This window comes from Nanorana parkeri, unplaced genomic scaffold (assembly GCF_000935625.1).
Source record: "Nanorana parkeri isolate BGI_ZX_2015 unplaced genomic scaffold, ASM93562v1 scaffold507, whole genome shotgun sequence".
NCBI lineage: Eukaryota > Metazoa > Chordata > Amphibia > Anura > Dicroglossidae > Nanorana > Nanorana parkeri.
The window spans coordinates 187436-204318 of record NW_017306775.1 but is presented as its reverse complement, the minus strand read 5'-3'; the positions used below and the strand labels follow the sequence as shown (position 1 = coordinate 204318).

Below are 16883 nucleotides of genomic sequence, written 5' to 3'. Positions count from 1 at the left end.
CCCAACAAGAATTAATATTTCTTTCTCGTCCATGGAGGGACACAGCTTGATGATAACTGAGCGACATAGGGTTATATTGCCACCTACATTGCCTGATTATCATCAAGCCGTGCCCCTCAATGGATGAGAGATATATGACTTCTGGTCGGGGGTGCTATAACTTTTCAGCAGATTTAAAGAAAGGAGTTTATGACGAGCACAAACATTCTTCCTTTCTTTCTGGTGATGAAACCTAAACCTGGCTGGCAGCTTTGGGCAACAGCTCAACTTTTGTGGCCATTTTCATTAACATTAGGACTCCGGATGACAATCTTTAAAAGGACAGCAGGGGCAGAATCTTTGTCAGGTGCTTATTGCTGCCCATACCTCCCTTCCTCCACTTCCTGACCCAGTGACACAACAGGAAGTGAGGGGGAATCTCCCTAACAGAGATATTGACTGCAATAAGAACCTGAGAAAGTTTTGAATACTTCCCACGCTTTCCATAACTACATAAGGGCTTTGGCTGGAATTCTATTATACAAATTCAGCCATCTTGTATTTTGTACAGTACACTAGCTGAGGGAGGTGTCAGTGTTGCTGTGCCCACTCTGATGTGCCTGCTATTGCCATGCTACTAAAGATGATATCTACCACAATGCTGAATGTGATTGCAGCGCTGATATATTTATTTAAAGCTGAACTCTAACCAAATAGAATCATTTGTATTCTTCCTTGAATCTTGGTGAGCTTTGGCTATTTTTTTCGGATCTGTGCAGTAATCCAGTGTGTCACTTCCTGTAAGAAAGACCTGCCACTGCTGCTCTCTCTCCTTGTGCAGGGTGACTGGTCTTGTCTCCGCCCCTCCTGTAAGAAAGACTGGTCACTGCTACTCTCTCTCTCCTTGTGCAGGGTGACTGGTCTTGTCTCCGCCCCCTCCTGTAATAAAGACCGCTCACTGCTGCTCTCTCTCCTTGTGCAGGGTGACTGGTCTTGTCTCCACCCCCTCCTGTAATAAAGACTGGTCACTGCTGCTTTCACAGCTTGTGCAGAGTAACTGGTCTCGTCTCCGCCCCTTCCTGTAATAAAGACTGGTCACTGCTGATCTGTCTCCTTTTGCAGGGTGACTGGTTTTGTATCCGCCCCTTCCTGTAGTTTCCTGTAGTGGGTGGAGCCTGCTTGGTCCTTCCTACAGCTCTACTCTCAGCAAAGTCTTTGTACAGCACAGTGATGATGTCACTGCTACCTTTATATGTAATATTTGGGTTTGCAAACGCATTAGGGACGCACAAAGTGTATTTATACCCTTTGTGTCTATTGAGGAATATAATTGATTAAAAGTGCTTGTGCCCAGAGTTCACCTTTAAGTTACAAAACATCTATTGCAGCCATTGCATTTGTTCCATCCTGAAAGTGGAGTTTTCTTTTAAAGTAGTGAAACTTCTCCACCGACTGCAAAAATGCGAAATATATTCAGCGCCAACAGACAGCGTGTACGCTGGCAGGCACCACGTGGCACAAACATTGAACATTTGAAATATATTACCGGAGTCCTACTGAGCGCTCCATATTAAGTCGTGGCGCACGCAAGGAAAAAGCGCTTAATAGGGATCGCCACCTACGAGTAATGTATTTGTCGATAATTCCCCCATATGTTGTGATACACCTATGAATGTTTCTCTCTCTCCTCCACCTCCCAGAGCTCCCTGCTCCGGCTCCTCCGCTGCTAGGAATATATAAAAAAAACCCTCGCTTTGTCCGCCAGTTTGAGCGCAAAAAAATGCATTTGCATGCGGCTGGGAGGGGTGAGAACGCCGGTGGTGGGTGGAGGCTTGCCATTGGTGGAGACACTAATGGATATGTAAATGAGTCGGCAGTTCGAGATTGCGGGATATTTTGCCTCGCAGGGGTGACGTCTGTATAAATTAGAATTTTTGACAGAAATGAGAAGGCCCAGGGTGGGAGAGGCGGATAAAGTCATTTGGAATTACTGTCAGCTCGACTCGCCCCGGCCCGACTTACATGAAACATCCAGGAATCCCATTAGTATTCACGGCGTCATCTCGCGGTTTGAGTTCACGCTCAAATGCTGCATGGCGGCCGTAACCGTTACAGGTCTTACCTGCCCTGTGCAATGTACAGATTGTTCAGCGGTTTTGCCATAACCTGCTTAATTAAAAAAATATTTTTACAATTAACTCCTTTGCCTCTCTTCATTTTTTTATATAACCACTTTGTGACGGAAATATTTTCATTGAAATCCTCACCCTAAACCGTTCCAAGAAAACATGACTTAAAGCTGAACTCCATTCATTCATGTATTCCCCAATAGCCACAAAGGATATAAAACCACTTTGTGTGCACCAAATGTCTTTATTACCGAGTAAAAGTGGCAATGACATAATCTCTGGGCTGTACATAGCATGAGCGGAGAGCAGAGCTGTGGGAGGGACCCATCAGACTCCACCTACATGAGGGGGGGGGGGCAAGACTAGTGCACAAGGTGAAAGAGCAGCAGTGAGCGGTCTTTATTACAGGAAGGGGCAGAGACAAGACCAGTCACCCTGCACAAGGAGAGAGAGCAGCAGTGACCAGTCTTTGTTACAGGAAGGGGTGGAAACAAGACCAGTCACCCTGCACAAGGAGAGAGAGTGGCAGTGAGCGGTCTTTATTACAGGAAGGGGTGGAAACAAGACCAGTCAGCCTACACAAGGAGAGAGAGAGCAGCAGTCACCGGTCTTTATTACAGGAAGTGACACACAGGAAGTGTCACACTCCACAGATCTGAAAGAAATACACAAAGCTCACCAAGAGTCAAGTAAAATACACAGGACTCTTGTATGAGGACAATATTTGCTTTTCCCAGAGTTCAGCTTTAAATTAAAGGAGGATTGTTTAATAGCTACAGCTGGGCTTGTAAATGACAATTGACACAAAGAAAGAAAGAAAGAAAGAAAGAGAAAGAAAGATATGAGTGTGTGTGCCTAAATGCCACCAAATTATTTCCTAAGGATAATCTTTCTGTTATTAAAAATATATAATAGTTAAATTCTCTGGTTTCTCTAAAAAGACAATTCAAATTCAACAAATTAATTTAATATCCCTGTTTTTATAACTCATATTGTTGTTTACAATCTCCATGTACGATCCATTAGAAATAGGAAAGAAAGTTAAAGTTAAATCGATATACCGTTATCAATTAAATGTAATTTATTGATCGATAGATTAAAACATTAAGAGAAGTCTAAATACATAAATATGTGGGATTAAAGGAATATTTAATTTTCACTTCCATCCAACAAATACATTTTAATAGCTCAGATAGAATCTTTCAATTTTTTTTTTCTTAATACCTTTAATATTCTAAAATCTTAATATTTTATAGATTATATATGTATGGAGGTTGTAAAAAATTTACAGGGGCTGCATTTTCCCCCCATTGTTATTCCCCTCATGGGCCCTCTTGAGTTAACTGGGCCACACTCTCCTTGAAATTTTATATCATTAAAAAAAAATCCAAAACAAACAAACAGAAGTATTCACACAATTTGTTGAATCTGAATTGTCTCTTTAGATAAAACTAGAGATTTTAACTTTTATATATATTTTTTATTCTAAAAAAAAAATCTCCTAAAATATATGTTTGTAATGGAAGATAATTGCAATTTAAAGAAACAGGTATACACTCGCTGTGGGTGTCATGAAAGGCCCCAGGAAAGAATTCTGTGGTGGTTAGATTAGGTGCATTTTAAATAACTCCTTAATTACCAAACCCCAATGCATTGGGTTAATAATTGTTTTCCTGCCCCCTAGGCTTGTCCTAACCCTTAAAGGGTGAAAAACTAAAAATAAATCTGATTTCTATATTGAATTTCTCTCATTTCTATCCCGCCCCTAATAACAGTATCCATCTAAAGGTTTGTAAACTTCCTTATTGAAGATGTCCGTAGTATGTACTTACTCAATGCGCTGACACAAACTCCCAATGGAATTCTTCTTTTATAATACCTGTTTCTTCATTTATTGGCTCCCATTCTCAGAGCGGAGAGCCTACTCCCAAGGTTATACCATGGTAAAGGAATGGGCCATATTTGATTCTTGATATCACTCCATGCAATTGTTGTTCTTACTATACTTTTGACATCGTCAAGCTCAACCCCTGTGTAGGTGCTCATGTCATTGGTCTCTTCGGGCTGCTAGACCGGTCCCTTCTCAGCCTCTTCTCCCCTGGGCTCCTATGGTCTGAGGACTGCTGATTCCATCATATTTTATACAGGTCCATTGACTTGCATTAGATGTGAGGACTCCGAGGGATATTTTATAGCTGGCATGGAGGGGGAGAGAGAGGTGACTGTTGACTGCCACAGGAGGCAGGATCAGATAAGTATATCTGCTTTATTTGAGCCCCCCAGGCCAAAAGGAGCACGTAAACCCTTGGGGTATGAGGGTAGCCCCACTGCAAGGATAAGGTTTTTTTGAAAACTTGCGGTGTTTCTAAGAAGTATCATATATTTAAAGGAGAACTATGAGGCGAGTGAAAAAAAAGCCTAATAATTCGAACTGACCTGTGACAATGAAACTGTCACACATCGCCTCAATAGATCGGGAAGTGAGTGAACACATACCGGCGCTCACTCACTTCTCGATCATCTCCCTGCAGAGAGCCGTAACTGGCAGTCCCCGCTCCAATCCTCCAGCGCTGACTAGAGGAACGGATGGGGGGTGGGGGGGGCGGCTACAGCTGGCTCTACCTCTAGATAGGCAGAGCCAGCTGTCACTCACACAGCTGGGTGGATCTTGACAGCATTGTCAGGATCCGTCCGGGCTGCGGCGGTCTCAGTAAACAGCGAGCTTTGGGTCACGGCAGGACGCTAGTATATGTCCTCCCGTGACCCTTAAGAGAACTATGTGGAAAAACACTTACCCCATAGTTCTCTTTTAATTTCTATGTCCAGCGATGCCATCATATTTACAATCCACTCTTTTTCTTAATACCAGTTATTTACCAATAGGAAACCGCCTCACCTACTTTTTATCATGGTACAAAGCCTACATTATTTTAGTCTAGGTACCTAGGTCTGGCCCCGGTGTTTTAGGACCCTAAAATAGCCCCTGGTGTGCTGCATGCTAATTTGCTGACAAGACTCATTCTTATGACCTCCGGCTTCTGCTCTTTCACTGGTGACTGATGACCACGCAATATTGATGGACTGCAGTAGCTAAAAGTTGGGTTACCAGGCTGAATGTTTAATGTTGGCAGAGCTGTGTAAATCCCAGGGATAGGGGAACTGGAATACAAACCCTTGTGTATTTAGCTGCTTACCTGGAGTTCAGCTTTAAGTCCCAGAAAAGTCCAGATGTTGAGCTTGGGAAAGCCAAAACTTTACAACACAGAGGATTTGACCCAATACATTTTCAAAGCTTTCCTCTGTGAAAACAACTGTTGCATTTCCTCACAGAAATCAGGTGGAATGTCACAACGGACAGGCTTGTCAATCACTCAAGGAGGACACCTTTGTACGTGGAGAAACATAAGTGACAAAGGTGATAATTGGAGGCCAAAGTCTTCCTTTGTTCTATTGATCCTCCGTATGGAATCTGCTAATGTCTGTCACCTTCTGTTACTTCTGTTTATTTACTCAGAGGAGGCCAACCCAAACTGTCCAACGTGGGCTCGTTTGTTTAATGGTCGAGTCAAGTTCTTTTGGAATAAAGAATACGCAAAGAGGAAATTAAAGGGTCAGTCCACCCAAAATGAATATTTCTGGTTTTGGAAGATGCTGGAGGGTTAACGTGTGTCTTATGTCTATAACAAAAATATAAATATTGCAGCTTAATAGCCCTTAAATGGGGTGTTTTTTTCGTACTTAATGAACAGAGATAACAAATCACTTTCAATGGTTTGTTTAACAACAGACTAAAAGGGAGACACTAAGAGAGAATCTCTTCTCAGCCTTCTTTCTTCTGAGATGGTGTCCCGGAAGGGAGAAGAGATATGTTTATATGTTAGATATTGTCACGGTAACACTCTCGCTGCAAAAGATTAAGAATAAAAATAAAGAGCTCTGAAAGGCCCATCTTTCCTGGAGAAAATGCTGTTGTAGGGCCTGTGTGAAGGTTCAAATACTTGGTCTATACTGAAGAGGAGGATGAAGTAACAAGATGTCACCAGCACACAGAAGATGTATGTCAAATCAAACATCCTTTATTGATGCACATTGTCACATAGATGGCAACGTTTCAGGGCCATGCAGGGTCCTTTCATCAGGCTCAGTGAGCAGGCAGCCTGATGAAGGGACCCTGCATGCCCCAAAATGTTGCCACCTAAGTGACAATATGCATCAATAAAGGACATTTGCCTATATCTTCAGTGTGCTGGTGACGTCTTGTTACTTAATTGATCTGAGTGGCACAATCCACAGGCATTTCAGCACCCAACCCAAGAGGTTTTCTGGTAAGGAGTGTGGCAGGATACCTTATTAATATTATTATTATTATTATTATACAGGATTTATATAGCGCCAACAGTTTGCGCAGCGCTTTACAATATAAGGAAGACATTACAATAACAGTACAATTCAAGGCAAGATGGTAAGGAGGGCCCTGCCCCTGAGGGCTTACAATCTAAAACGGAGGGGCCAGTGATACATGAGGAGGGAGCTGCGTGGGGATAAATTGTTTTAGAACGTGATGGTTCAGTGGTTAGGTGAAGGTGGGACTTAGGGACTAATAAGGAGGTGGGAAGCAGTCCGTGAGGACGATGATCCTTCCATTAGATCCAGAGATCACCTGACCAAGTGCCTAGGCCTTTAGATATATGATTGGCACTAAAGGGAGCCTAAATCATTGTACCAAAGAAAGGTCATTACTTTGGCCCATCTGTTACTTTCTATTGTTCTCTCCAGACTGATAACTTTACATTCTGTTAACAGTTGAGTATTAAAAGGTTGGGTCACCTAAACTTGCTTTGGGAGGACCAGTTTAATCAAAACTGAGATGGTTTATAGAAGACAGACAGTCAAATAAATATTTAAATTAGTTGTTAACAAGCAGTTCAACCCTTTGAAAATTCTTCACCAACACATGCAGACTCGTTCTTGGTCTTTAAAGTGTCTTTCTGCTGGGGCCTAGTGCTAAGTATCGAAGTCAGAACCTAAATGTCTTCAACCTTTCCCAAGTAGGAAAACTCCAGACCATTACTCAAAGAATCCATAATAAAAAGTTACAGAATAGACAATTGTATGACCCAAGCGGTCAAACCCATGGCTATAGATTCTGCTCACTACTAAGTACTCAGTCTAGGTCTGGGATGCTAAAATACAATATCTGGCAAAAAGCATGGACAGCTACCCATCACACCTACACCATATAGCCAACAAATGTGGACGCCCCTTTAAAGTATTAGGTTCAGGTGTTTCCAGTGTTAATCCTACAGTAGGGATGAGGTTTAGGTTTTCAGCTACCATGGGTTTGAGCTGCACGTTTGAGGTTCATGGTCCTAGTGAATTAATGTGGGAATTGGCCAGATCAAATTCTTTGTAACCATAATGCACTGCATGGCCTATGAACTTACATCAACTGGCTAAAAGGGGCTAGTAAGGGGGCGTTGAATAAATCAGCCCCCTCACTATGAATGGGTGAGCATAGGGGCTCCTGGTGACAAACTGCATAGAGTGTTTAATGTGGGGCTTGTAGGCACCAAAATAGATGTAAGTCCTTACTGAATGTATCATAGGTAGCAAAATGCTGTGTATGTTAGAGGATTTGGGGGCACAGGTATGGAGAAATAAGGATTTTTAACTTTTTTCATCATTTGTTACATCTCATTGCTTCTGATGTCCTGAGGCTCTTTGCAGCCTGTCCCTGTCCACATGCACTACAGTGATAGCAGGCTCCATGTGTTTTTTCACAGGGCATATTTCCTATATTTTCATTTTTTTTAAATTGTGAAAGCATGGACTGGACAATGTGCATCAGCACAGCAGCATAAAGCTACCTGTAGGAAGGTCTGTGACAGGGGTTTTTAGAGGCAGGAGTTTGTGGGAGACAGTGCTGTCACCCCATAACATAAAGTGCCTAAACAAGGACCTTATCACCAGCTGTTATTTTCATGACAACTAGTGATTAAAATTAAAATGGGCTTTCCAAGAAATAATATCATATTATGGCTTTTATGGGATGTTAGTGGATGGGTTTATATTAACTTTAACAAACTGAGCTTGAGGTCTTTGAATAGAAATGCTGAGGTACATTTTCTTATGTGCCCTGTCTGTGTGATTAAATGTGATTAAGAACCAATATCTGTCCACAACAACTGATTGATAGCTGGCTCTTCATTGGTCAATACCTGATGGCTTGTTCACACCGAAAGCGTGTGCGTTCCAGAACGGTAGCTGCTGGAACGCACTGCGATCGCTAAGAAACTTCTCCCCGCGTTTTGGGGTGGGAGAGGGCGTGGCGGTGCATTGAATTCAATGGCACCGCTTCCACTCCCCCACCCCCAAGCAGTACGATCGAACGCGTGGCAAGACTTTGCCAGCGTTGCGTTCCACTGCAAACGCAAAAAATAGAGCAAGCCCTATTTTTGCGCTTTCGGTGTGAACAAAGCCTGAGTTATTATTTCTTTTACTTGGGGTCTTTTAACTTTTTCATTTATATTATAATTTTTAGCTTGGTATGATTAGAGGACATCCAGCAGTTGTTCCTGACAATCCATTCTCTACAGCAAAAACCTGGCATGGGGAGGTTGTTGCTGGATATAGTGGGATGGGTGTTGGTGAGTGCTGCTTTGAGTTTCAAGGCTTCACTCCAGGGTGGGATGGGCAGGCTATGACTTTAGGATTGTATGCTTAATTTTTACTCCCGCCTGCCCTTCCTCTATTGTCCCTGGAGAAAGGCTCATAATAAAAGGCCAACAATCACTGAAACAGGACTGAACTGAGTCTATGAATATGTTACTGTGGGGACATCCAGGCCAGGAGTTGGAGGAAACGGGCTTTTTCTACCACTTCTTCACAATGCCACCTAAAAAGCTGGAATCTGCCACTCTGGAGCAACCTAGGCCAGAAATGTCTAATTGATTATATGGGAGGGGATGCAGCTCAAAGAGCTTGGACAAAATGGGGCTCAGACTGCTGGACTTGGGGGAGGTTATAGAGCAGCTTTTTATTTGCAGCTCCAAATAGCAGCTGATACCTGCTGTCATCTGGAACTGCACTGTCCAGTCACTGTGCAATATTTGTGGCTATTGTCTCTCAAACAATACACTCTAATTTCTGTTTTAAGATAAATCCTGCCGTGTCTCTCCCGCTTATATTGCAGCCTAACCAGGCTGCTTACATTCTGTCCAGCCACTGAACAATATTTGTAGCTATTGCCATTGCTATTTTATTGCAAAATAAAACCTGCCTTGTCTCTTTCTATTTGTTACCTATTTAAGCTAACTTCTACCAAACACATACCCGAAGTCTATATTTTTAATTTCTTTTTGGAATAATTGTGGAAACAGGAATATGAGGGAGTTCTGGAAATGTGGGGTTGTGGTTTTGAAGCGTTTTTGTGCACTCTGTTTTGACCATTTATTAAACTTTTAGGACAACGTAGTGTAGTGCTGTGACAAAAAGAGCTCACAAACTGTGCTACTCAATTTTTTTGCTACTGAACAATATGTATGAAGTTGAGGGCTTTAACCTTATTTTGTTTAACTTTCCGATAGCTGTCCATTCAAATCATTCTGTAGCCTGACACCTTATACAGCCTAGAGGCATCTCCCAAGCATGTCATTTGAAAGATTGGTGTTTTTTTTCCATGTCAAGTTGCAATAAAATTAGCCCACTCTCTGCACTCTCTTCACTAGATGAACATGTTTTTTGTTTGTTTTGTTAAATGTTGCCCTTGGCAGCTACCTACTTCCCATGCCTTTTTGGGCAAAACCTTGCCTGTTACCCTTGGGGTTTGCTGCTAGGTTTGGGTTTTGTGGATTTCAAACAGGATTCTATGAACCAAATCCAAGCAGCTGCACTCATCTCTATACATTTTAGGTAATTGTGCGCTTCAAACCATGTGGCAACAGTATGGTGAAGGCCCTTTTCCGTTCCAGAATGAGCATGCCCCTGTGTACAAAGTCAGCTCCATAAAGACATGGTTTGATGACTTAGGTGTGGAGGAATGTCCAACACAGAGCCCTGAACTCAACCCTACTAAACACCTTTGGGATGAACTGGAACACCAGTTGCAAGCCAGGTCTTCTCATCCAACATCAGAACCTGACCTCAAAAATGCTCTTGTTGCTGATTGGGGAACAATTCTCACAGCCTCTTATGGAAAGAGCGAAGAATGGAGGCTGTTATTGCCACAAAAGAGGGGGGTGAGGAGAACCATATTAATCCATTGGGATTTCCAAGCAAGCTCATTGAGGTGACCACCAATGATGTCCATATAATGTATCATGTCTTTTATTGTACTGGGCAGTACGGTCAGCATTGTGCACATAATCACGAAACAAACCACAAGAGTGTAAAAAAGGGGTATGAGTGCACAATTCAAAAATAACACCCCAACATGCTCTAGGCAGAGGGATAAGAAAAGTTAGTCAATCCAAATACTGGTAGAAGTTTCAAGTTGTTTTATGATACAGATTTTAAAAAATTGTGGTTGCGGGTGTGGAATGAAAAAGTACACATTGGGTGTCTCAAAAAAAAACCTCTGATCACTATTCGACGCTACAGACCTCCTACAGTCCCTGTACCCTGAAATTGTGCGCCGCGTATCAGCTGTCTACTTGTCATCGGGTGCCTGTCTGCCTCCTTTCCGAGAGATGATCATGTACTCTTGCATTTTAAAATTGGAGTATTAAATATGCAGTTTGCATTTTCACATTCTCGTGGATTGTGGCCAACTGAGAGTTTGCGGCTCACGCTGAATATCTTGGAATTAGTCAATGTGTATAATTGCCATCACGCTGAGTTCTCACCCAGTAGATTCTGTTTGAAATATATGTTATTTTTTTTTTTTTTTCCTGTTCACGCATGCGATAATTTCTATCCCCCCTCCCCCTCTCCGCAGACCATTCAATGTTATTAGCGCTGCCAGACGACATATTAAACCATCATCTTTTTTCCAGATAGGCCTGAGCCAATACGCCGGGTAAATGGCTGAACTTATAATACAGTTGTTTCTAAACACAACACGTGAAGGATTGACGATCCAAACTGCTCAGAGACTACGGAAATACAGGGCAGGATTGACTAAAATATGCCAGTTTTACGCCAACTTCCCCAACCTGTGTAGGATTCACTGAAAAAAATGCAGAGTTAAATGATGCCTTTTATTGGACTGGAGCAAATCGCAGCTGCAAATTTTGAGAGGGCTCAAGCCTCTTCTTCAGTCAGGGTGCGCGACCACCTGGGCTGTCTCAAAGACTTGGAATGATAATTTACTTAGTAAGAGCCATACAATGCCCTCATACTTTGCTTCAAAGACTCCAGCCAGGTAGGACATACTCCAGCATTCAGTGAGTTGGGTGTCTGGGTGAAATATTGTGTAAGTAGACATAGACGGTAAGGTAGATAAAGTGGATAGATGCCATCCACACACATAGCTTATAATTGTGGCCTTGACAATTGGATAAGAAAGACAATTGGGCAAGAGAGGACATGGAACCTTTGACCTAGGAGGCAAACACAACCAACCAGCCTTTCCATGGTAGGGACAGAATTGTGAAGAATGTGTATCACTCAAAGTGTGCCATGGTGCTGCAGTGATTGGTGGACATGGTGAAAATATGGTGAGAACAAAAAAAATATGGTTTGATGTGACATACCTTCTCACATCTTCCAGAACCAGCTTCTTTTGCAGCTCTTGCCATTTGGTCACATGACATCTCAGAGCCACAATAAAGTTGGTGCTGGAAAACTTTGGCCTGCTAGATGCTGTAGTTGCAGGTCTGAACAGGGTGCAGGTAGTTATCCATTGGCCAGCAGCTCTGGAGAATGTCTGAAAGGTGAAGTTTCTCCAATTTGGGGCCACCTGCCCAATAGACATTGTTAGTATCAGCACAGGGGAAGCTTCCTCCTGTACCCCAGCCCAGTTTAACCATATCAATGATATTCCGCAGATGGAGGAACTTCTTGCCTCCGATACTGGCACCTCTGCTCGTTTTCTGGTCCAGTGGAACCTATAGCGGCATTTGTCACCTTCCAATACTCTAAGTACGTTTTTGTGACCTACTCCCCTCTGGATTTGTTTTAAAAATCTTATTTTTCTCTTATAGATTATGATCTCCCAGGGTCAGTCTTCCTTACCTACCCTCTTACTTTACTTTCCTCTTCTCTTTCTTTTTTGTCGTTCCTATCTTTCTCATCTTTTGACTCTTTCTCGCTCTTTATTCTCTCTTTTCCTCCTTACACAAACAATATATAATAGTCAGTCCCAGTGCTATGGCAATGACAACTTGTTTTTGGTTCACCTCCATATACATACCTCTTTATTTTTGAGCGTTGTATTTCACAGTATTGGTCCTAAAGTGAGAATTATTTTCCCTTGAATCTACCAAGTTGATTTGCTGCTAATTGATTTACTGCAACTTGTTTACTGTAATCTATTACAATGTCTTGGTCTTACATTGGACTGGATATAGTGTAAGAAGCACTGTAATGGATACCATTGGGGTACTGGAGGACAAGTCCACCTTGTGAGTTGAAAATTTTTGACTGGCTTCTTGTCTTCTTGCAGTTCTTGACTGCTTACATGTGGAACACGACCGAAATAGATATAGAGACCAAACAGAAGCTCTTACCTTTCCCAGCTCTGAAACTAGACCTAAAATGTGCATCAAATGAAAAAAAAAAGACCTTTAGTCTAATGAATGGCCTAAATTCTGGGCGGTGATATTTACTAAATTACTCCACAGTCTAGAATTGAGATACTTCCCCATGACCAGGACCCTAACTAGAGTCTTACAGTCAACTTCTGGGTTTGCTGCTACCTCTGCAGATATGTTATTCCTTCAATGGGGGCTTATTTGGGAACAAAAATATTTGAGGCTTTTTAGAATCACAACTTTTTGTTTAATAATAATATAAATTTGGTACCAACTTATAGTTTCTCCTACAATTCTGTACCCTTATACCTCTCGTCATCCGCATGAGATTAGTTGGTTTGAAGATAGTTCTATAATACTATGTTCTCTGTAAAAAGAGGAACGGTTATGTAACTAAATCACCTGTATTATCATGTTATGTTTTGTATAATGATTTGAATTGTGTTTTTTTTGTTATGTAATTCTGAATTTGTTTTTCCTTTTATGTTTTTTTTCTTTTGGTATTTTGTATGGGGTAAAACATCTATAAAATAAAAAAATATCTGATTTAAAAAAAACAAAATAACTAAAAAAACGCATAGCTTCTCAGCGATAAAAAGATTGAGGGGTCTATTCACTAAGCTGCCGTAGGCAGCCGAGTGAATGGCCGACCTAAAGCGAAGTGAGCCGAACGCTATTCACTTCAGGCTGGTACGGCTGATTTCAGCCGTATATCGTGTGGCTTCGGGTCGGCCGAACATGCTCAGCATGTTCGGCCGACCCAAAGTGCAGAAGGAGTTCGACTCAGCCGATCCAACATCTGGATCGGCTAAGCCGAACCTCCGGCAGGCTACTCGCTGCTGTTCGGTCTATTCTTATAGATGCCGAACAGCAGTGAGTGAATAGCCGAATGGCGGTGAACGGCATTCGGCTCGGCTGTTCTGCTCGGTCCCTCAGAGGTACCGAGCAGATCAGAAAAATAGTTTAAAAAGTAGAAAAAAATAAATAGAAAACGATTGTGCGGAGCGAGCAGTGACAGCTAGCTCCGCCCAACTGTTTTCTATTGGCCGGTGGTTCTGCTGCCGTCAAAAAAAAGAAGAAAAAAAAACTCTCCCAGGCGCTCCGGGAGTCTCCCGCTCCCGGCCGCCAAGGAGAGAAACACTGATTTTTCATTTTTTTTCTTTATTCTGACACGGAGCCGTGTCAGAATAGAAAAAAAATAAAATAATTGTTGGCCATAGGAATGCATTGCTAGATTCCTATTGGTTATTTCAATTTGCAATAGCCAATAGCAAACCAGCTATTGTACCCGCCCTCTGCTGCTGTCAATCAGTAGTGGTGGACCTGATGGAGCACTGCAGCAGAGGGTGGGTGCAATGCTAGTTTGCTATTGCAAATTGAAATAGCCAATAGGAATCTAGCAATGCATTGCTATGGCCTGCCGCTCGGCCAGCTTCAGAGGTTTTTCAGAATTGCTGGGATTTGTACATCTTTGTTATAATGTATGATTTTTTAAAATAAATATATATTACCAGTTTTGCGAGTAATGATACTGATAAGTCACCACAGATACGAGTACTGATACATTTTTGTTTATTATCATGTGACAGTTTTTCTAAAACAATACAGACTAATGATTCCAGGAAAGTGGTGGAGTGCCAGAGCCAGGTCCCAGCTGCAACTGCTGCAACCCTGGTAGTTCTCATGAAAATGCCAAGTATCGGCACTGGTATCTGAACTGGTATCTGGACATCCCTAGAAGAAACCTTTCTATTTGTCCGTGGTGACCATTGTCACTGCAAGTGAGGGAAAACCAAAAATCTTAGGTTGCCTCCAGAATAGGGATAGAGAGGAAGCCTTCCAATCTCTGACACATGTTCCGGTGACAATATTTTTAGAAGGCAGCTTAAAGGGATTTCTTCTGAGTTTCTGTTACATCTATAGGAAAGGAAGTGAAATCTTCCCAATGGAACTCAAATGGCAATAAAAAAAAACTAGCAAGGCTTTAAACCTTTTTCTACTCTGTCCCCAAAAAAATCCAGATCAGCCAATCTCAACCAGGGTTCAGCTGAACTCATGGGTTCTTCTAAGGTTTTAGTAGTTACTTGAACCAATACGAGATCAATGGCCAACTGATCTCCTACCTACACTGACCACCAATTTGAAGGCCATTTCTATGCTGACCACTAGCGTTAGGGGTCACCACAATTTTTACTGTCTGCATTTCTTTTCTGTTATTACTATTTATTTAATTTCAAGAATACTAGTAATAATATCTGTAAAAAATAAGTCAAAGCAACTGGACTTGCTGTATTTTTCTTGAAGACGCTTCACTGGTCATCCAACCAGCTTTCTCAATATATCTGTCCATTAGAACTGAATATACTATGTATGGCAAGTTATTTATTTTAATACATAAAATGTTCTTCAATTTAGTGATCACACTAATGCACCATGAACTTTAGGTATAATTATTTTTAGCGGGGGGGGGTCTCCAAGACCTGAAAAATATTTCAAGGGTTCCTTTGGAGTAAAAAATTGAGAAAGGCTCCTTTAGATATGCTTTTAAAGTATAAGTAACTCACACTAAATAAAATTACACATGCTAAGTTCTTTATTTTATTTTGGCAGGTGAAGGTCTGGTTCCAGAACAGAAGAACCAAGTACAAGAGACAGAAGCTGGAGGAGGAAGGACCAGACTCCGATCAAAAGAAGAAAGGGTCTCACCACATCAACAGATGGAGAATGGCCACCAAGCAACCCAATGGGGAAGACATTGATGTCACATCCAATGACTAAGTGGGTGGATTCTTCGTACCCCAAACCAACCACAGACTTTCACTACATTGCAGCTGGAAGAAAACAAAAAAAAAACTGACTGAACGGGAATGACCTGGAACAAATAATATGGATTCTCACCACAAAGGTGTTGAGACGCGGTCCCGAGGTAGACCAGTGTTATGGAGGAAGTCATGCACTTGTCACACAAAATGGGGGCCAGGCCAAGCTGATATCACTATGGACTTTTATCAGCTGCCAAACGACCCGATATTGACAATATGGTTGTGAAACAAACAAAAAAAAAAGAAATCTCTTTTTTTTCAGCCCTCTTTATTTCTTCCCTTAATTTTTTTTAATTTATTTTCTTTATCTGATAAAAAGTAGTTATTACCAACTTAGTGTGTAAATGTGTGTTAATAAAAAATAATATTGAAAACAGACAGAGTGGGCATTCCTGTAGTCATGTGAAGGGGGGAAAAAATGCAAAGCAAACCTGAATCCACCACACCATGGTAGAAGGTTTGGGCCAAACATCAACCACGTCATACCTTTAGGCCAAAAATGATGCACAACAAAGGTCATTCATACACTTAAAGTAAATATAAACCTTAACTATGACAATCTAGTTTGCTAAAGCACTGTGTACCATAAATAATTGCCTTTTTCTAATAAAATACTTGTTTTTCACTTTTTTTTCCAATCATTTCTTGCATGTCCGCAGTGCTGATCTCCTGCAGATAGTTCCTGTCTACATGCACTCCAGTGGTGGCTGCACATCATTTCCCAGGGAGGATTTCCTAATGGTAACAGGAGTACAACATGCATGTGCAATGTGTTTCAGCATGGCCAATGGTAGTCTCCACTGGGAGAGTGTGTGACAGGGTGACAATTATTATTATTATACAGGATTTATATAGCGCCAACAGTTTGCATAGCGCTTCACAACATATGGAGAGAAAGTACAATTACAATACATCACCATACAAAAGGATTAGAAGGACCCTGCTCTTGAGAACTTACAATCTAGAAGGGGTAAGTGATACAGAAGATACATTGGGAGACAGGGACAGAGCATTGGGTACCCCTAAATGAGGTTGTAGCTTAACAAGAATTTTCACACCAAGGATTATTTCAATGAAAAAGGCCATTTTCAAAAATATTGATAAATTATTATTATTATTATTATTATTACACAGGATTTATATAGCGCCAATAGTTTGCGCAGCGCTTTACAATATAAGGAAGACATTACAGTCACAATACAATTCAAGACAAGATGGTAAGGAGGGCCCTGCCCCTGTGGGCTTACAATCTAAAAGAGAGG

The 16883-nt window shown here is 41.6% G+C and overlaps 1 protein-coding gene across 1 annotated transcript in view; it reads left to right on the top strand.

Moving 5' to 3' along the window:
* The window catches only part of EMX1 (empty spiracles homeobox 1), a 55387-nt gene extending 39523 nt beyond the window's left edge, over nt 1-15864 (top strand). The window contains exon 3 of the mRNA XM_018561205.1: nt 15410-15864. Within this exon, the coding sequence (XP_018416707.1) occupies nt 15410-15577 (168 nt within the window). The 3' untranslated portion in view covers nt 15578-15864. The remainder of the gene's footprint in view (nt 1-15409) is intronic.
* Nucleotides 15865-16883: the final 1019 nt, after the last annotated feature.